Here is a 21789-nt window from a genome sequence, read left to right as displayed (position 1 = left end):
AGGTCCAGGATCTTTTAAATATTTTTTCCTAGGTCCAGGATCTTTTAAATATTTTTTTTCCTAGCTTGTGGATTTTTCAACGATTTTTTTCTTAAGGCGATAATTTTAGAAAGAATTTTTTAATTTTTTTTAAGATTTTTTCTCCAGGGCGTTAAAAAATCCCATAAATTTTTTTTTAAAAAATCGAAGCCATTGAAAAATTCTTAAAATATTTAGTCCTTAAAATATGATATTTATGAACATTTCATGAGTATACATACCCCCCTCCATTTTGCCTAAAAATGTTGCTATCGATTCCGATTTCGATTATCGAAATATTTGGCAAATGAATGGGAAAACTCATACAAGTATTGGTATAAGTCTATTGCTCTCAAAAATATTACAATAAATTTCCCAAATTCCAAATTGGCCCCTATTTATTTTTTATTTTCCCTTATTTTTAACCTGTAGTGGTTGTTGTTGTTTTAGTTCCACTAAATTTTTCAAATGAATACATATTTCAAATGAAAGTGAAAATCTGTAAACCAAAAAAATACAAATTTGATTTGATTTTGTATTGAAATTCCCCACCAAAAATAAATCTAAACAAATTTTCAAAATTTCGAAAGTTGTTGTAATTCCCAGTTGACATGTGATAGCTACAAATCAAAAAATCGTTACAACAATGTAAGCAAGAAAAAACGTGATTTACATCGACAACAAAGAAGAAGAAGAAGAAACTGAAATCCAAAAAAATGTCTAAAAATAAAATACAAAAATAGTTTCGGCATTAGCAAGCCGCCACAGAAAAAAAATAGAAAACGTCATCAACAAAAGCAACAAACTCAAAGTTACTCCTTTGCCCCCTTCCCTTTCCCCCCTTTCTGTTGCTTCTTTAACATTAGCATAATAAAAGCAATTTTTTTTTTTAAATAAAAGACCATTTCCCCTTTCCCTTCCTCTACCCTTTTCCCCTTTGGCTGTTTTTAGTATTACCATAATAAAAATAAATACCGTAGATAGGCAACAACAAAGATTACAACATAACTTGTACTGTGTGTTGTTGTTGATGATGACAAACTGTTTTTTTTTTTTCTAAAAAATAAAAACAATAACAACAACAATAATATTAAAAATAATGCTTATGCTCCAATGTTGGTAATGACAATAATACCCACAAAAAAAACACAACATAAACTTTGCCACTCAACAAAACCCCCCATGTTTAATGGTAATCTTCATTGTATGACTGACTGAAAACCCTCTACCACACAACAACAACTGCAACTGTTATAATAATGACTGCAACAACAACAACAATGGTAATACTGTTCGTCTAACTAAGGCCTTAGATTGCGGCAATCCCTTACGATCAGTATCCCCCCATTTTTTGGTTTTATTTTAGCCAAAAATATCGTTCACGTTATGTTTAGTTTTTTGAGAGAGAGACCCTCTCTCTCTGAGATTTTTTTTTATTAATTTCTTGTTTGATGATATTTCATAATATTTGGCTACAAAGTTTCACTTTCGCTTTCATAGTCGTCGTCGTTTGTGTGTGTTTTTTTGCCTTCGTTAAAGAGAGTCAGTCGTTCGTATGTTTTGTGGGGGGAGAGCCATTTTGGCAAACATAAACAGAGAATGCTTGGCCACTGAGGCGTATGAGTAACTCGTAACGGTGTATGTTTGTGTGTGTGTTGTTGTTGTTACATCATGTAAAGTTGTTGGTTTGGTTTCGTTTCACTGAGAATGAGAGTGAGAGTAAAGCTCTTTTTTTGTTATTAATGAAACTCTTTGTGTATGGGTTTCTGTGTGCATTGTGTGTGGTGGGGAGGGGGCCAATGTGTGTTGTTATTGTTGTTCGCATTGAGAGGCCTGCCTCTCCAATGAAAGTGAAACTTTTTTTGTGTAATGAAAATGAAATTCATTTTAAGAGCTTTATTATGTTTCTGATGGAATTTTTGTTGCATGGAGGGGGTGATTGTGGCGAGTGTTTGGGGGGCCTTTGAAGAGAAGTTTTATATGTTATATTACAGAATATACGTAATCTGTGTTGTTGTTGCTGGTGTTGTTGTTGGTTTGCCTATATTGTTGGCATAGTCTCTGTTGATACGTTTTCATTTTCATTTGGGGCCAAAGAAGAGACGGCAACGTCTCTGCTGCCGTTGCCTTAGGCTGCTGCTGCTGTTAAATATTAGGCTGCTGCGTCGTCTTTATCATAGTTTTGTTGTATGAAATATTGGGTTTTTGGGCGCCTCTGTTGGACGTTAAAGTTGTACCATGGCGTTGACTGAGCCGTTGCTGGCCATAGAGTATTGCGGGTATCCTCGCCATTACTTGGGTTTAGTCAATCGAGATACGTGGTTGATGTTGGTCGTGTTTTCGGCGAAAAGAAACAGACACAAAACAAAAGCAGAAACAAAATAAAACCATTAACCAAAATAGAAAAATTAAAAAATATATATCAAACAACAACAACAAAAAATTAAATGGATACAACAAAAAATTCACAACAATAACTAAAAATAAATAAAACAATTATTGAAGAAAAAAAAAAGAAAAAAATTTGCTTGGAAAAGTAAATAAACGGAAATTCGAAAATTTTTCTCAAAATCCTAAACAAAAAAAATAAACAAAACGGAAAGTGTTTAAGTTGCCACTTTTACAATAACAGCCCCAGGATTATGTTTATTGTAAAAACCACTTAACACTTTTTCCCAACAACAACAAAAACCACTAAAGTGCAATATTTAAACAAGAAAACAAATTGCTTTAAGAAAAAAAAATAATTCTAAAAAAATATTATTACAACAACTTTGTGTTTTGATGTTCATTACAAAGCCCCCAAGAAAAATATATTTAATCTTCCACAAAATATGACAAAGAAAAATATTTAAAAAATATTTAAAAAAAATAAAACAAAACCTTTTCAAAAGAAAACCAAGTACCTGTTCAAACAATACAAATTTTCTTCATTAAAAAAAATAAATAAAAATTATATATTTTTTCCATTATAAAAAAAAATAAAAATTTCAAAAAAGTTGTGATTTCTAACAAAAAATTATTGGAAACAAAAAATCAAAAAATCGCCCCCTTAAAACCCTCTTCATCAAAATGTGGACAATCTCTTGGCTACCGTGGAATACAGATCAAGAGATTTGCTTGAAATTTCCAGAAATTAAAAAAATGAAAATTCAAAACTAAAGAAAAAAAAAACAAAAAACCCAAACACACACATAAAATAAAAATAAATAAATATTTTTTTTTTTTTAAATGAAAATTCAAAACTAAGAAAAACAAAAAATCCAAACACAAATAAAAAATAAAAACAAATAATAAAATAAATAATAAAAATAATTTTTTTCAAATACCGTCCCCCGTTTTTTTGAAAAAAAAAAAAAAAATCAAACAAATAAAAAATTTGAAAAAATTACACACAAAAAATAAACCCACCAAAACCTCATGCAATTTTTTGTTTAAAAAAATTAAAAAAAAAATTCAACAACAACAACACACATCCTAAGCCTTAAAAAACAAAACAAAATTAGCCTTAACACTGAAAACAGAGAAAAAGAAAAAAAAAACAAAGCAAAAAAAGCCAAAAAAGTGACCACCAAAATATAAAAAATAAATAAAAAAAATATTTAATAACGAACAAAATATTTAATAAAGGAAAAAAATATTTCAACAAGAAAATTTAATAAAAAATAAATCAAGAAAATAAATTTTAAACCACCCATTGTGCAAAACTAAGTAAAGGGAAAAAATTCAAAACATCCCATTGTGCAAAAATAAATAAAGTAAAAATTTGAAAACATACCATTGTGCATAAATAGGCCTTTAAAACCTCCAGAAAAAAATTTCAAAACATCCCATTGTGCAAAAATAAATAAAGTAAAATTTTAAAAAACATACCATTGTGCATAAATAGGCCTTTAAAACCTCCAAACAACTTCAAAACATCCCATTGTGCAAAAATAAGTAAAGTAAAATTTGTTAAAACATACCATTGTGCATAAATAGGCCTTTAAAAACCCCCCCGAATATAATAAAATAAATTTTCTTTTCCAAAAAGTGTGAAAAAGGCCTTTAAGTTCCCCCAACAAACCTCAAAAAGCTGTAAAAAATTAAATAAATTTTTAAATTCGCCACAAACCTTTCAAAAAGTGTGAAAAAGGCCTTTAAGTTCCATCACAAACCTCAAAAAGCTGTAAAAAAATTTAAATAAATTTTTAAGATCCCCACAAACCTTCCAAAAAGTGTGAAAAAGGCCTTTAAGTTCCACCACAAATGCCAAAAAGCTTTATAAAAAAATTAAATAAATTTTTAAATTCGCCATAAAACTCCCCAAAAGTGTGAAAAAGGCCTTTAAGTTCCCCAACAAACTTCAACAATATCTAAAAAAATTTAAATAAATTTTTAAGTTCGCCACAAAACTCCAAAAAGTGTGAAAAAGGCCTTTAAGTTCCACCACAAACCTCAAAAAGCTGTAAAAAAAATTAAATAATTTTTTTAAATTCTCGACAAAACTCCCAAAAAGTGTGAAAAAGGCTTTTAAGTTCATCCACAAACCTACAAATATTCAAAATAAAAATAAAAATTTACAACAAAAAGTCTTTGAGAATTATAACATTACAAACAAAAAGGAAATTTGCACTGGAACAAACAAAACTCCCCCAGGCCTTCTAATTCCCCCCACAAACCTCAAAAAAGTTGAAAAATTGCAAATAAAAAAATAAAAATTTTATTATATAGTCATTGAGAATTATAAGCAAACAAACAACAAGGAAATTTCCACCAAAAAACAACAAAAAGTGAAAAAAAATTCAAAATAAAAAAATAAAAAATTACCACAAAGTCACTGAGAATTATATGCATTACAATTAAAACAAAATTTGCACTAGAACACACAAAGCTCACCCCCACAATCGAACAAAAGGTGGAAAAATCAAAATAAACAAATAAAAATTTTATTACCAAGTCATTGAGAATTATATGCATTGAAATCAACAAGAAAATTGCACTGAAACAAAAGGCAACGAGGCCTTAGACAACAACAACAACAAACAAAACAAATATCCAGCAAGCAACAGCGGTGTTTAAAAGTGATTAAAACACACACTCTCTCTCACTCTCTCGCTCACACTCTCCCACAAAAGCAACAGCAACAACAACATCAAACCCTAAAATCCACATTGTGTTCGTTTCCAACAAAAGCAATCCTCCAAAAAGTGTTACAAAATTTCTCCTCCTCCCCCTTCGAATTTACCATCGTAACTCGCAACAACAGCAACAAAAATTTCTCTGAGTTTTATTTTTTTCCAACAAAACGGCCAAAAAATATTTATGTTTTGAAAAAATGTTATTGAAAATGGAACAGCAACAAGCGACGGCGTCGTTTATATCGTCGCTGAATATGTCACCATTTTCGCTGCAATTGGAACAGGAGCAACCCTCCAGTCCAGCGCTGGGCGCCGGTAATTCCAATTCAAATCAGCAGCTTTTAAATGCTGCAGCCGCGGAGACGGAGTTAAATGCCGAGGATTACAACAGTTATACGCTGCATTTGGCTGGGGGTGGCAACAACAACAACAATCATCAGCAACAACAACAACAGCAGCATCAAACGCATCACCAACAGCATCACTATCACCCACAACAGCAGCAGCAACAGCAACACTACCAACAACAACAACAGCAACCACCTCAACAACAACAACAGCAACAACAACAACAAAATATTGCCAATAATCCCAACTTTCAATATTCCTATATCTATAACATCGATTCTCAATATATATTTCCCACAGGTTATCAGGACACCACCTCCTCGCATTCACAACAAAGCGCCAATGGTGGCGGTGGTGGCACTTCCAACAACAACAATGGTGGTATGGCTCTGATAAACGGCGTTGTCACCCTTAATACCGCCCAAAATGCAGCCCTTAATAGCGGTGGTAATGGTGGTTCATCGGCCTCTTCAGCCTCAGGCACCTATATGTCCCTGTTACCACCAGCCACTTCATCATCGGCTCCACATTTGGGTGTTGGACATATGGGAGGCGGCGGCGGTACCAGTGCCACATCGGCTACGGGTTCAACGCCTGATGTTATCGATTTTAAACAGCTATTCGAGGAGTTATGTCCTGTCTGTGGTGACAAGGTGAGTGGCTATCATTATGGCCTGCTCACCTGTGAATCGTGTAAAGGTTTCTTCAAGCGTACAGTACAAAATAAGAAGGTGTATACATGTGTTGCGGAACGCTCCTGTCACATTGATAAAACGCAGCGTAAACGTTGCCCGTATTGTCGTTTTCAAAAATGCCTCGAAGTTGGAATGAAGCTGGAAGGTGAGTACCAGAGATATTTTTTTAATTTTATATATATTTTTTTTTTTTCAATGTATTGGATAAAGTGGATCAGGCGAAAAAGGTTTTTTTGTAAAACGGATAAGGCGGATAATTATTTTGGATTAGTTTGATTAAGTCGATTAATTTTTATTTATCCGTTAGACGTAAAAATGTCGGCAATGTTGCTCTAATAATGCGGATAATCAATATATATTGTTCGGATAAGGTGGATAAGGAATTTATGTTTTTCGGATAAACATTTTTCTTATTTAGATAACGCGAAAAAAACATTTCTGTCAATCGGATAATCATTTTTTATTATTTGGATAACGCGGATAAAGTGGATAAACATTTTTCTTGTTCGGAAAAGGCGAAAAAGACATTTCATGTTACTCGGATAACGTGGATAATGAATCTATATTGCTTGGATAACGCGGATAATTGTTTTTAATTATCCGCAGACGTGAAAAGTTTTACAATGTTGTTCGGATAATGTGAATAATCGATTTCGATTATTTGCATAAAGTGGATAATGCATTTATATTAATAGGATAACGCGAATAATCAATTTTTATTGTTTGGATAAAGTGGATAAACGTTTTTCTTGTTCAAAAAAACGCAAAAAAGAATGTTATGTTACTCGGATAATGCGGATAATCGATATACATTATTTACATAAAGTGAATAAATAATTTTTATTATCCGTATAAGAGAAATATACTGCAATTTTACTCGGATAACGTGGATATTCAGTTTTTATTAATTGGATAAAGTGGATAACGTCAGTTATGTTTATCGAATAACACGGATAATGATTTTTCCTATTTGGATAAAGTAGATAACGCAGATAATCAGTTTTTATTATTTGGATAAAGTGGATAACGTCAGTTATGTTTATCGAATAAGGCGGATAATCAGTTTTTATTATTTGGATAAAGTGGATAAACATTTTTCTTGTTCGAAAGAGACATTTCATGTTAATCGGATAACCCGGATAATCAATTCTGAATATTTGGATAAAGTATATAATGCATTTTTGTTATCCGCGTTATCCGTCTAACAAAAAAAGCATTATATACTATATCCAAATGCTCAAAATTGATTATCCGGGTTATCCGATTAACATGAAATGTATCTTTCGAACAAGAAAAATGTTTATCCACTTTATCCAAATAAGAACAATTATTATCCGCGTTATCCGATAAACATAACAGACGTTATCCACTATGGTATTCGGATAGTGCGGATAAAGTATTTTCAACACATAGAAAACCTAAATAAGGTCCCTATGTTATTCGGATAGTGCGGATAAAGCTTTTTTATTACATAAAAAACCTAAATAAGGTTTTTATACTGTTTGGATAATGTGGATAAAGCATTTTTATTTTGCAGAGAATCTAATTAAGGTTATTATGGTATTTGGATAATGCGGATAAAGCATTTCTACCAACTAGACAGCCTAAATATGGTTCTTACGTTATTAGGATAATGCGGATAAAGCATTTTTATTACATAAAAACCTAAATAAGGTTTTTATACTATTTGGATAATGCGGATAAAGCATTTCTTCCATATAGAAAGCCTAAATAACATTATTTTGTGATTCGGATAACGTGGATAAAGCATTTTTATTATGTAGATAACCTAAATAAGGTTTTTATGCTATTTGGATAATGCGGATAAAGCATTTCTACCATATAGAAAACCGAGATAACATAATTTTGTGACTCGGATAACTTGGATAAAGCCTTTTTTATGTAGAGAATCCAAAATAAGATTATTATGGTATTTGGATAATGCGGATAAAGCATTTCTACCACCTAGACAGCCTAAATACGGTTCTTACGTTATTAGGATAATGCGGATAAAGCATTTCCAACATATAGAAAACCTAAATAACATTATTTTGTGATTCGAATAACGTGGATAAAGCATTTTTATAATGTAGAGAATCTAAATAAGGTTATTATGGTACTTGGATAATGCGGATAAAGCATTTCTACCACAAAGACAACCTAAATACGGCTCTTACGTTATTAGGATAATGCGGATAAAGCATTTCTACCACATAGACAACCTAAATAAGGGTCATACGTTATTAGGATAATGCGGATAAAGCATTTCTACCATATAGAAAGCCTAAATAACATTACTTTGTGATTCGGATAAAGTTGATAAAGCATTTTTATTATGTAGAGAATCTAAATAAGGTTATTATGGTATTTGGATAATGCGGATAAAGCATTTCTACCAACTAGACAACCTAAATACGGTTCTTACGTTATTAGGATAATGCGGATAAAGCATTTCTACCATATAGAAAGCATTAATAACATTATTTTGTGATTCGGATAACGTGGATATTATGTAGAGAATCTAAATAAGGTTATGGTATTTGGATAATGCGAGTAAAGCATTTCTACCACCTAGACAACCGTAATACGGTTCTTACGTTATTAGGATAATGCGGATAAAGCATTTCTACCACCTAGACAACCTAAATACGGTTCTTACGTTATTCGGATAATGCGGATAAAGTATTTCTACCATACAGAAAGCCTAAATAACATTATTTTGTGATTCGGATAACGTGGATAAGTCATTTTTATTATGTAGAGAATCTAAATAAGGTTATTATGGTACTTGGATAATGCGGATAAAGCATTTCTACCACAAAGACAACCTAAATACGGCTCTTACGTTATTAGGATAATGCGGATAAAGCATTTCTACCACATAGACAACCTAAATAAGGGTCATACGTTATTAGGATAATGCGGATAAAGCATTTCTACCATATAGAAAGCCTAAATAACATTACTTTGTGATTCGGATAAAGTTGATAAAGCATTTTTATTATGTAGAGAATCTAAATAAGGTTATTATGGTATTTGGATAATGCGGATAAAGCATTTCTACCAACTAGACAACCTAAATACGGTTCTTACGTTATTAGGATAATGCGGATAAAGCATTTCTACCATATAGAAAGCATTAATAACATTATTTTGTGATTCGGATAACGTGGATATTATGTAGAGAATCTAAATAAGGTTATGGTATTTGGATAATGCGAGTAAAGCATTTCTACCACCTAGACAACCGTAATACGGTTCTTACGTTATTAGGATAATGCGGATAAAGCATTTCTACCACCTAGACAACCTAAATACGGTTCTTACGTTATTCGGATAATGCGGATAAAGTATTTCTACCATACAGAAAGCCTAAATAACATTATTTTGTGATTCGGATAACGTGGATAAGTCATTTTTATTATGTAGAGAATCTAAATAAGGTTATTATGGTACTTGGATAATGCGGATAAAGAATTTCTACCACAAAGACAACCTAAATACGGCTCTTACGTTATTAGGATAATGCGGATAAAGCATTTCTACCACATAGACAACCTAAATAAGGGTCATACGTTATTAGGATAATGCGGATAAAGCATTTCTACCATATAGAAAGCCTAAATAACATTACTTTGTGATTCGGATAACGTGGATAAAGCGTTTTTATTACGTAGAGAATCTAAATAAGGTTATTATGGTATTTGGATAATGCGGATAAAGCATTTCTACCATATAGAAAACCGAAATAACCTAATTTTGTTGCTCGGATAGCTTGGACAAAGCATTTTTATTTTACAGAAAACTTAAATACGGTTCTTGCGTTATTCGGATAATGCGGATAAAGCATTTATACCATATAGAAAACATAATAATAATAATAAAATTTAAATAATTTTATTTAAAAAAATAGTTTTTCATAAAATTAGCGTATTATTATAAAAATCGCTGCACGCTTGATCCACATTGACAGATTCTGGAAGCCAGCACCTCACAGATTCTCGGACATATTTTGGTTACTCAATATCAATTCGTTTTCTGAAAAAAATATAAAATTCAAGTCGCATAATATAAAAAAATATTATTTTTTATTATTTTTCAAAATAATTATTTAGCAACAAATAATTGTTGCACACTTGAACCACTACCGCAGGTTCTGAAAGCCTGCATCTCACTGATTTATGTAGAAATTTTGGATTTTCAATATCAATTCGTTTAACAAAGAAATTCACTATAATAATAATGAATATAATTTTATGTAAAAAAATAGTTTTTCATAAAAATTAGCGTATTATTATAAAAAACGCTGCACACTTGTACCCAATTAGCAGATTCTGGAAGCCCGCACCTTACAGATTCTCGAACATATTTTAGTTCCTCAATATCAATTCGTTTTCCTTAAAGAAATCAATATGAAAATCAAGTCGGAATATCCAAAAAATATTTTTTTTTCAAAATAATTATTCAAAAATGCAATAATCGCTGCACACTTGAACCGCTACCGCAGATTCTGAAGGTTCACTCCCTCAAGAGTCTCCGAACTTTTTTGGATTCTTAATATCAATTCGTTTATCTATATAAAAACAGTTTCATTCTAACCTCAATAATTAAAAAAATAAAAAAAATATTTTTGAACATTTCTAATTAATTTATAATCAAATAAAATTTTTCATATTGATCTGTCACCCACTCCCTAGAGATTTTGAGGTTTGTCCTATCCTTAACATGTCCAAGTGTGCTGCAGTAAACTGCAAATTGCATATTTGACAAAATAATTTTCCAACATTTTTCCATTTTTCCATCCCACCACAAATATCCATAAAATTCATTTGATGACACCCTCCACATTCAGCACCTCTTCTCTACAGCATTTTCATCCAAGGATCTCACAACTACGTAATATTACTAACTACGACACTACTACTATGCCTGCCTTACTACGACTATGTTGTTGTAAGCATGCCGATGCCTATTCTCTAGCTGGGTAGAAAGAAAAAAACTACGTAGCCTCCTCTTCACTAGGCATTGAATGTTGAATGTTGCCAGTAACAACAGCAGTGCCTCCTCAACAAAATTTTCACATATTTTCTAACACTCGATGCCGTTGTTGTTGTTGTTGCTGCTGTAGTTGGTGGGCTTTTATTTTTTGTTGATTTCAAAAGTTTTTTTTTTTCTTTTTTCTATTCAGCAGATACTTGATAATGAGAAGGCATGAATACTAGAATCATAGAAATGAAACAAAGAAACCCTGCCCCAATATAGAAACTGATGAGAAAAAAATCCAACAAAAACAAATAATAATAAAAACAGAAACCAACCATGACTTAGAAGCTTACAATAAACAAACGATAAATACGCAGCACAGAAGAAAAAAAATCGATAATGATGATTCTTTTCAATTCAGGCACAGAAAAAAAATATTTGTTTTTTTTTTTTTGGAGGGGAGATTTTGCGTGGAGCAGATGATTAATTTTTGAGAAAAAAAAAAAAATAGATGGAAACTTCAATTCAGCTAGGCTGAATGAAAGATCTTCAACTCAGCCTGGCTGAATGAAAGAAAAGGTGCTTCTATAGACCCTTTCTGCAAAAAAGCGGACTTCTATAAAGTCTTTCTGAAAGAAAGTGGGCTTCTGTAGACCCCTTCTGAATGAAAGAGGGCTTTTGTAAGCCCTTTCAGAAAGAAGGTGGGCTTCGATGGATACTCTCTGAAAAAAGGTGCATCTATTGAGCCTTTCTGAAAGAAATGGTGCTTTTATAAACCCTCTCTGATCAAAAGCGGGATTCTATAGACCCTTTCTGAAAGAAAAAGGGGTTCTGTAAGCCCTTTCTGAAAGAAAGAGGGTTTCTGTAAGCCCTTTCAGAAAAAAGGTGGGCATCGATGGATACTTTCTGAAAGAAGGGGTGCTTCTATAGAGCCTTTCTGAAAGAAATGGTTGGTCTATAGACCCTCTCTGATCAAAAGCGGGCTTCTATAAACGCTTTCTGAAAGAAATGGTGCTTCTATAGACCCCTTCGAAATGAAAACGGGATACTATAAACCCTTTCGTATAGAAAGGGTGCTTCGATAGACCCTTTCTCATAGAAAGGGTGCTTCGATGGACACTTTCTCATAGAAGGGTGCTTCGATAGACCCTTTCTCATAGAAAGGGTGCTTCGAAAGACCATTTCTTATAGAAACGGTGCTTCGAAAGACCCTTTCTTATAGAAAGGGTGCTGCGAAAGACCCTTTCTTATAGAAAGGGTGCTTCGAAAGAGCCTTTCTTATAGAAAGGGTGCTTCGAAAGACCCTTTCTTATAGAAGGGTGCTTCGAAAGACCCTTTCTTATAGAAAGGGTGCTTCGAAAGACCCTTTCTTATAGAAAGGGTGCTTCGAAAGACCCTTTCGGATAGAAAGGGTGCTTCGAAAGACCCTTACTGATAGAAAGGGTGCTTCGAAAGCCCCTTTCTGATAGAAAGGGTGCTTCGATAGACCATTTCTGATAGAAAGGGTGCTTCGATAGACCCTTTCTTATAGAAAGGGTGCTTCGATAGACCCTTTCTTATAGAAAGGGTGCTTCGATAGACCCTTTCTTATAGAAAGGGTGCTTCGAAAGACCCTTTCTTATAGAAATGGTGCTTCGAAAGACCCTTTCTGATAGAAAGGGTGCTTCGATGGACCCTTTCTGATAGAAAGGGTGCTTCGATAGACCCTTTCTCATAGAAAGGGTGCTTCGATAGACCCTTTCCCATAGAAAGAGTGCTTCGATAGACCCTTTCTCATAGAAAGGGTGCTTCGATAGACCATTTCTCATAGAAAGGGTGCTTCGATAGACCCTTTCTCATAGAAAGGGTGCTTCGATAGACCCTTTCTCCTAGAAAGGGTGCTTCGATAGACCCTTTCTCATAGAAAGGGTGCTTCGATAGACCCTTTCTCATAGAAAGGGTGCTTCGATAGACCCTTACCCATAAAAAGGGTGCTTCGATGGACCCTTTCTCATAAAAAGGGTGCTTCGATGGACCCTTTCTCATAAAAAGGGTGCTTCGATGGACCCTTTCTGAACCTAAGAGCCCTTCTATCGACCGTTTCTGAACCTAAGGGTGCTTCTATCGACACTTTCTGAACATAATGGTACTTCTATCGACATTTTCGGAACCTAAGGGTGCTTCTATCGACCCCTTCTGAACCTAAGAGTGCTTCTATCGACCCCTTCTGAACCTAAGAGTGCTTCTATCGACCCTTTCTGGACCTAAGGGTGTTTCTACCGACCCTTTCTGAACCTAAGGGTGGTTCTATCGGCCTTTTCTGAAACTAAGGGTGCTTCTATCGACCCTTTCTGGACCTAAGGGTATTTCTACCGACCCTTTCTGAACCTAAGGGTGGTTCTATCGGCCTTTTCTGAAACTAAGGGTGCTTCTATCGACCCATTCTAACCCTTCCTAAACCAAATGGTGCTGCTATCGACCTTTTCGGAACCTGAGGGTGCTTCTAACGACCCCTTCTGAACCTAAGGGTGCTTCTATCGACCCTTTCTGAACCTAAGGGTGCTTCGATCGGCCCTGTCTGAACCTAAGAGTGATTCTATCGACCCTTTCTAAACCTAAGGCTGCTTCTATCGACCTTTACGGAACCTAAGGGTGCTTCTATCGACCCTTTTTGAACTTAAGAGTGCTTCTATCGACCTTTACGGAACCTAATGGTGCTTCTATCGACCCTTTTTGAACTTAAGAGTGCTTCTATCGACCTTTTCGGAACCTAAGGGTGCTTCTATCGACCTTTTCGGAACCTAAGGGTGCTTCTATCGACCCCTTCTGAATCTTAGAGTGCTTCTATCGACGATTTCTGGACCTAAGGTTGTTTCTACCGACCCTTTCTGAACCTATGGGTGGTTCTATCGGCCCTTTATGAACCTAAGGGTGCTTCTGTCGACCCATTCTGATAGAAAGGGTCCTTCTATCGACCTTTTCTGGACCTAAGGGTGCTTCTATCGGCCCCTTCTGAACCTAAGAGTACTTCTATCGACCCTTTGTGAACCTAAGGGTGCTTCTATCGACCCTTTCTGGACCTAAGGGTGTTTCTACCGACCCTTTCAGGACCTAAGGGTGATTCTATCGGCCCATTCTGAACCTAAGAGTGCTCTATCGACCATTTCTAAACCTAAGGGTGCTTTTTTAACCGTTTCTGAATCTAATGGTGCCTCAATCGACCCTTTCTGAACTCAAGGGTGCTTCTATCGACCCTTTCTGAACCTAAAGTTGATTCTATCGACCCTTTCTGAACCTAAGGGTCCTCCTATCGACAGTTCCTGAACCTAAAGGTGCTTCGACCTACCCTGTCTGAACCTAAGCGTGCTTCTATCGACCTTTTCGAAACCTAAGGGTGCTTCTATCGACCCCTTCTGAACCTAAGAGTGCTTCTATCGACCCTTTCTGAACCAAAGGATGTTTCTACCGACCTTTTTTGAACCTAAGGGTGTTTCTATCGACCCTTTCTGAACCTAAGAGTGCTTCCATCGACCCTTTCTGAACCTAAGGGTGTGTCTACCGACACTTTCTGAATCTAAGGGTGGTTCTATCGGCCCTTTCTGAACTTAAGGGTGCTTCTATCGACCCTTTCTGAACTTAAGGGTGCTTCTGTAGACCCTTTTTGAAAGAAAGTGGTGCTTCTATAGATCCTTTCTGAAGGAGGGGGTGCTTCTATTGTCTCTTTTTGAAAGAAAGTGTGCTTCTTTGGACCATTTCTGAAAGAAAGGGGGCTTTTTTTGAACCCTTCCTGAAAGAAAAGATGTTTCTATAGACTCTTTCTGCAAACAACGGGCTTCTATAGACCCTGTCTGATCGAAAGCGGGCTTCAATATTCCCATTCTGAGGGAATTTTGTGTTTGGAATCAATGGAATCAGTATCTGTTCAGGAATTCATTTCCAGCGCTAACAAAAATTTTCCTAAAAATTTCCCAAATGGGAAATTTTCTAAAAACCTCAGAAATTGGTTTTTCAATGGCCCTATGATAATTCCGCATTGAAATTTCGTGTTTTGCCCATCAAACAAAAATGTCCCTCTTAAGGGAAATTTGGGTTCCTGAAGGATTTTCGAAAAACTAGTCCGAGTCCTGGGGTGCTCAGGAACTCATTTCCAGTGCTAACAAAAATTTTCCTAAAAATTTCCCTAATGGGAAATTTTCTAAAAACCTCAGAAATTTGTTTCTCAATGGTTCTATGATAATTTCCCATTGAAATTTTGTGTTTTGCCCATCTAACAAAAATTTCCCTCTAAGGGAAATTTGGGTTCCTGAAGGATTTTTGAAAAACTAGTTACGGCAATTGAGTCCTGGGATGCTCAGCAACTCATTTCCGGTAGTAACAAAAATTTCCCTAAAAATTTCCCAAAAGGGAAATTTTCTAAAAGCCTCAGAAATTGGTTTCTGAATGGCCCTATAATTATTCCCCTTTGAAATTTTGTGTTTTGCCCATCAAACAAAAATTTCCCTCTAAGGGAAATTTGGGTTCCTGAAGAATTTTTCAAAAACTAGTTACGGGAATCGAGTCCTGAGATACTCAGGAACTCATTTCCGGTAGTAACAAAAATTTCCCTAAAAATTTCTTAAAAGGGAAATTTTTGAAAAACCTCAGAAATTGGTTTCTCAATGGTTCTATGATAATTTCCCATTGAAATTTTGTGTTTTGGACATTAAACAAAAATTTCCCTCTAAGGGAAATTTGGGTTCCCGAAGGATTTTTGAAAAACTAGTTACGGCAATTGAGTCCTGGGATGCTCAGGAACTCATTTCCGGTAGTAACAAAAATTTCCCTAAAAATTTCCCAAAAGGTACATTTTCCTAAAAATTTCCCAAATGGGAAATTTTCTAAAAACCTCAGAAATTGGTTTCTCAATGGCGCTATAATAATTTCCCATTGGAATTTTGGGTTTTGCCCATCAAACAAAAATGTCCCTCTAAGGGAAATTTGTGTTCCTGAGCGATTTTTTAAAAACCAATAGCGGAAATCGAGTGCTGGGATACTCGGGAACTGATTTCTAGTGCTAGCAAAAATTTCCCTAAGTGTTCCCAAAATGGAAACTTTTAGAAACCCTCAGAAATTGGTTTGTAAATTACTTTATAAATAATTTTCATGGTTTTTTTTTAATTCAGCAAACAAAAATTTTCCTCTTAGGCAAATTTGGGTTACAAAGAGCTTTTTCAAACTCAATTTCAGTGCTCCAAAGTTTGCAACAAAATAAAATGTTTTTTCTTTTTTAATTTAAATTTTTTTCCTCCTAAAAAATATTCGTCTCTTCAAATTTCATATCAAATATTTATGTTTTTAATTAATATTTAAATTTATAACTTCCCCTTCTTCCACAAAAAAAAAAAAAAACACACAAAACTTCACTTCCTCACATCCATCCATTTCAATTTGTCATGGCGGTGAAAGCTTTCGATTTTTTAAATTTTAAAAATTGCATTATTTTGTTTATCTCAACTCTGTTTTGGTTTGATTGGTGGCTTGGTTTTGGTCCATGACCACAAAATATGTTTTAAAATAAATATCCAATTTGGTTACTTTGGTTGCTCTTATTCATCTTAAAGTACAAAAGCCTTCATCAAATCACAATTTGTCTGCAGCAAGAAAAAAAAAAACGCTCACATAAATGCGATAAAAAAGGTGTTTATTTTATTTTATATCCAAGCAAATTTTAATGTGAAACTTTATCAATTTTGCCAAAAAACGTGAAAAGAGACGACGACAAAAAATCCCAACCTAAACACAAAAATCACAAAATGAAACCAAATGAAAGAAAAGCAGCAGCAACAAACAAAACGAAACGCCGAAAAAAAAACGTAATGAACGACCGACCTATCCCAAGACCCAAAAAAACATACAAATTTTACTTTTATTTACATTTTTGTTGTTGTTGCTGGCTGGTTGAACTTTTTTTCATTCGATTCGATTATATTTTATTCACAACATTTTTTCGTTTCGTATGTATGTTGGTCGCTCTCATTGTGGTGGTGGTGGTGACGAAGACGACGACGATGATATTTTGTTTGCTCTTGTTGTTGTTGCTGTTTTTAGTTCGGTTGGTGAATGTGTGTCAATGTGTTTTGGGGTTTTCAATACGCATTCACATAGCCCTCTCAAAAAAAACTAAGACCTCTCTTCTCTCCCCTCCCTTTACCCTCTCATGCCCCCAGAAGCTCTTATTTGTTTTTTGCGTTTGTGCTCCACTTAATCATACCCATACACAAATGGTTGGGAGCCTTGTATCTGTGTGACACACAAACACACATTTGGACTGTGGGCCACACACACACGACACACACTCACACAACAACAACACATCACATTATACATTCTTTTCGCATTTTTAGTTTTAATTTTTGTTATTTTTATTAGCGGCATTTCGTCATGTCAATATCATTGGGGTATTATGAAAAAAAAAAAATTAAAACAACAACAGCAGAAACAACAACATAGTTTCGATCCCCCCAAAAAACATATTTAGTTATGATGAGTTTCAGCCCGCCCGCCTCTTCCCTTTTTATGGGAAATAGTCATTCAATTACTCACTTCACTCTCGTTTTCATTATTTCCCAATACCTTTACCAAAAACAAAGAAAACAAAAACTACAACAAACAAATGAATACCGGCCGCCTACCAATGAATACCAAGGCATCAGAGGGCCCCCCAAAAATACTTGTTTCTCTGTGTGTATGGGTGCCCACCAGAGTGTTGTAATGTCACCAGAGTTGGCATTGTGCAATAATTACATTGTGTTGTAACCTTTACACACATTTTTTGATAATTTTGTTTTTTTTTTTCATTTGACTTAGGCCTTTTTATGATGATAATGGGGTGTTATGAAATATTTCGTTTTTGGGAGGGCGAAAATGAAATTAGAAATTACAAAAACTGATTAAAAAATTATGAAATTTAGTTTCACAACAGCAAAGCAAAGGAGGGAAATAATCAAAAAGTATTTATAGGGGAAGTTTTTGAAAATAAAAATATTTTGAATTTTTTTAATAATAAAAAAAATAAAAGTTAAAAAAAATAAAATAAAAAAATTAACAAATAAAAAATTAAAATATAATAAAAAGTTAAAAATAATAATAAAAACTTATAAATAATTAAAAAAACAATAAAATAATAAAAAAAATTAATTAAAAGAAAAAAAATAAGTAAAGAAGTAATGAATTATTAAAAAATAATAAAACATTAAAAAAAAATAATAATAAAAAATTACAAAAAAAAAACTACAAATACAAATTAAATTAAAAATAATAAAAAAGTAATAAAAAATTAGAAAAATACGCAAAAATAAAAAAATTTAAAATTAAAAAAAAATAATAAAATAATGAAAAGATTACAACAAATAATAAAAAACAACAATTAACAAAATATATAACAAATAAAGAATTAATAAAAAATTACAACAAATAATACAAAATTAAAAAAAAAAATAAAAAAATCTATAAAATAAATCAATAAAATAATACACTATTAATTAAAATTAACAGTTAAGTAAAATATAAACTAAAGATAATAATAAAAAAATTAAAATAACAAAATATATAACAAATAAACAATTAAGAAATAATAAACAATTCATAAAATAACAAAGAATTTATAAAATAATAGAAACTTACAACAAATAATAAAATATTAAAAAATAATAAAAAAAAGTTAATAAAATAATAAAAAATCAATAAAATAATAAAAAAAAAAATACAAAAAGTAATAAAAAATTAATTAAAATTAAAATAATGAAAAAGTACAAAAAATAATAAAATAACAAAAGTTAACAAAATATATAAAAAAAAAATTAAAAGAAAATAAAAAATTAAAAAATAATAAAAAATTTATAAAATAATAAAAAATCAATAAAACAATAAAAAAAATTACAAAAAGTAATAAAATATTAATTAGAATTAAAATAATGAAAAAGTACAAAAAATAATAAAATAACAAAAGTTAACAAAATATATAAAAAATAAAAAATAAAAAAAATAAAAAATTAAAAAATAATAAAAAATTTATAAAATAATAAAAAATCAATAAAACAATAAAAATCAATAAAATAATAAAAAATTAGTTTAAATTAAAATAATGAAAAAGTACAAAAAATAATAAAATACCAAAAATCGACGAAATATATAAGAAATAAAAAATTAAGAAATAATAAACAATTAATAAAATAACAAAAAATTAATAAAATAATAGAAAATTACAACAAATAATAAAAAATTTAAAAATAATAAAAAATTAAAAAAATAAAAAAATTTATAAAATAATAAAAAAATTAATGAAACAATTAAAAATCAATAAAATAATAAAAAAAATTACAATATGTAATAAAAAAATTAATTAAAATTAAAATAATGAAAATGTACAAAAAATAATAAAATAACAAAAATTAACAAAATATATAAAAAATAAAAAAATTATAAAAAATAATAAAAAAAATAATAAAAAATTAAAAAATAACAAAAAAAAATTAATAAAGTAATAAAAAATCAATAAAATAGTAAAATATTACAAAAAGTAATAAAATATTAATTAGAATTAAAATAATGAAAAAGTACAAAAAATAATAAAATAAGAAAACATATATAACAATAAAACAATTAAAAGATATATAACAATAAAACAATTAAAGATAAAAAAGAATTAATAAAATAATAAAGAATTAATAAAATAATAACAATTTACAACACATAATTAAAAATTTAAAAATAATAATAATAAAATTATAAAAAAAAACAATAAAATAATAAAAAAATTAATTAAAATTTAAAATTAAGTAAAATAAACAAAAAATAATATTGAAAAATTACAAATAATAATAAAATTAACAAAATATATAAAAAATACAATAATTAAGAAATAATAAAGAATTAATATAATAATAAAGAAATTATTAAATAATAAAGAATTAATAAAATAACAAAGAATTAATAAAATAATAAAAAATTACAAAAAAAAATTAAAAAACAATAAAACAATAAAAAATCAATAAAATAATAAACAGTTACAAAATGTAATAAAAAATTAATTAAAATTAAAATAATGAAAATTACAAAAAATAATAAAATAACAAAAATATATAACAAATAAAAGATTAAAAGATAAAAAAGAACCAATAAAATAATAAAGAATTAATAAAATAATACAAATTTACAACACATAAATAAAAATTAAAAAACAATAAGAAATAATAAAAAAAATTAAAATAATAATATAATAAATTAATAAAAAACCCAATAAAATAATAAAAAATTACCAAAAAAATAAAAAAAAAATTAAAAAATAAGTAAAAGAAATGAAAAAATAATGAAAAATTAAAAAAAAAAACATAATAATTAACAAAATTTAAAAATAAAAAAGAATAAATTTTGAAAAAAATAAAATATATAACAAATAAAAAATTAGAAAGCAATAACAAATTAATAAAATAATAACAAATAATAAAACATTAAAAAAAAAGGTAAAATAAGAAAAATTCAAATAAATAATAAAAAATTACAAAAAAAAAATAATAAGATATAAGATAATAAACATTAACAAAATATATAACAAAAAACAAATAAGAATTAAAAAATAATAAAGAATTAAAAAATAATAAATTACTACAAAAAAATTAATAAAATAATAAAAAATTAAAAAATAGTAAAAATTACAAAAATAAACAAAATTACAAAATAAACTTATTAAACACAAATAAAGAAGAATTAAAATATTAAAAAAAATAATAATAATTAATAAAATAAAAAAATAATAATTAATTAATAATAATTAATATAAAATATAAATAATAAAAAATTACAAGAAAAAATAATGAAATAATAAAAAATTAAAATAATAAAAATTACAAAAATAAAAAAAAAAAAATTAAAATGCTAATAAATAATAAAATATTAAAAAAAAAACAAAAAATAATATTTAATGAAATAATAAATAATTGAAAAAACATAATAATTATAAATTAGAAAAGTAATCTAAATTTTAAAAATCAAAATTAAAAAAATAGAAATCGGTTCAAAAATTTTTTAATTGTTTTTTTTTTTATTTTTTTTTTTTTTTTTTTTGCTTAAGTCTGGAGTATTCCCCCATTGCCTTAACATCATCACTACCTTTCTATACAGAGAGTAATGTTTACAAAACCCACTGTCAGATCGCTACCAATATCATGATTTCATCCCGGCGAAGGGAATTATCAATTGGATTTTCAGTTTTTAAAATGATGATTTTTCTAGTGAAAACCTGAACTCTTTAAGCATCGAGTATTCTTATGTTAATGAGAATGATGCTCACTTTTCGGCTTTCCCAAAAAAACACCAGAACAAAATATATATATTTTTTTTTTTGTATGAAATTAAAAGAAAATATTTAGTTTAAAGCAAACTTTCAAAAATTAAATTAAAAATAAATAAATAATAAATAATAATAATAAATAAAACGATAAAATTAAAGATATTCTGTTTGCGGGAAATTTTGAAAAATTAAAAAATGCAATTTGATGTAAAAATAAAATTTGTCAAAATTTCCAAAAAAAAAAATATAAATTCGAATTTTTTTTAATATTTTTTTTTTTTGCAATAAGAAGGGGTTTTTTGGAGAGAAACGAAATAAT

The 21789-nt window shown here is 30.3% G+C and overlaps 1 protein-coding gene across 22 annotated transcripts in view; it reads left to right on the top strand.

Moving 5' to 3' along the window:
• ftz-f1 (ftz transcription factor 1) overlaps positions 1-21789 on the top strand; it is a 292383-nt gene that overhangs the window by 196228 nt on the left and 74366 nt on the right. For 21 of the 22 annotated variants that reach the window (XM_073985963.1, XM_073985973.1, XM_073985967.1 and 18 more), the window contains exon 4: positions 5787-6326. In XM_073985963.1, coding sequence (XP_073842064.1) covers positions 5787-6326 — 540 coding nt within the window. Of the gene's footprint in view, positions 1-5293; positions 6327-21789 lie in introns of those variants that run through there. The other variant, XM_073985974.1, reaches the window with a different exon arrangement.

The sequence above is a fragment of the Musca autumnalis genome, unplaced genomic scaffold (assembly GCF_047663935.1).
Source record: "Musca autumnalis isolate F117 unplaced genomic scaffold, ASM4766393v1 scaffold_4, whole genome shotgun sequence".
Taxonomy (NCBI): Eukaryota; Metazoa; Arthropoda; class Insecta; order Diptera; family Muscidae; genus Musca; species Musca autumnalis.
Note: the sequence above shows the minus strand (reverse complement) of the source record. Positions and strands in the feature narration are given on the sequence as shown.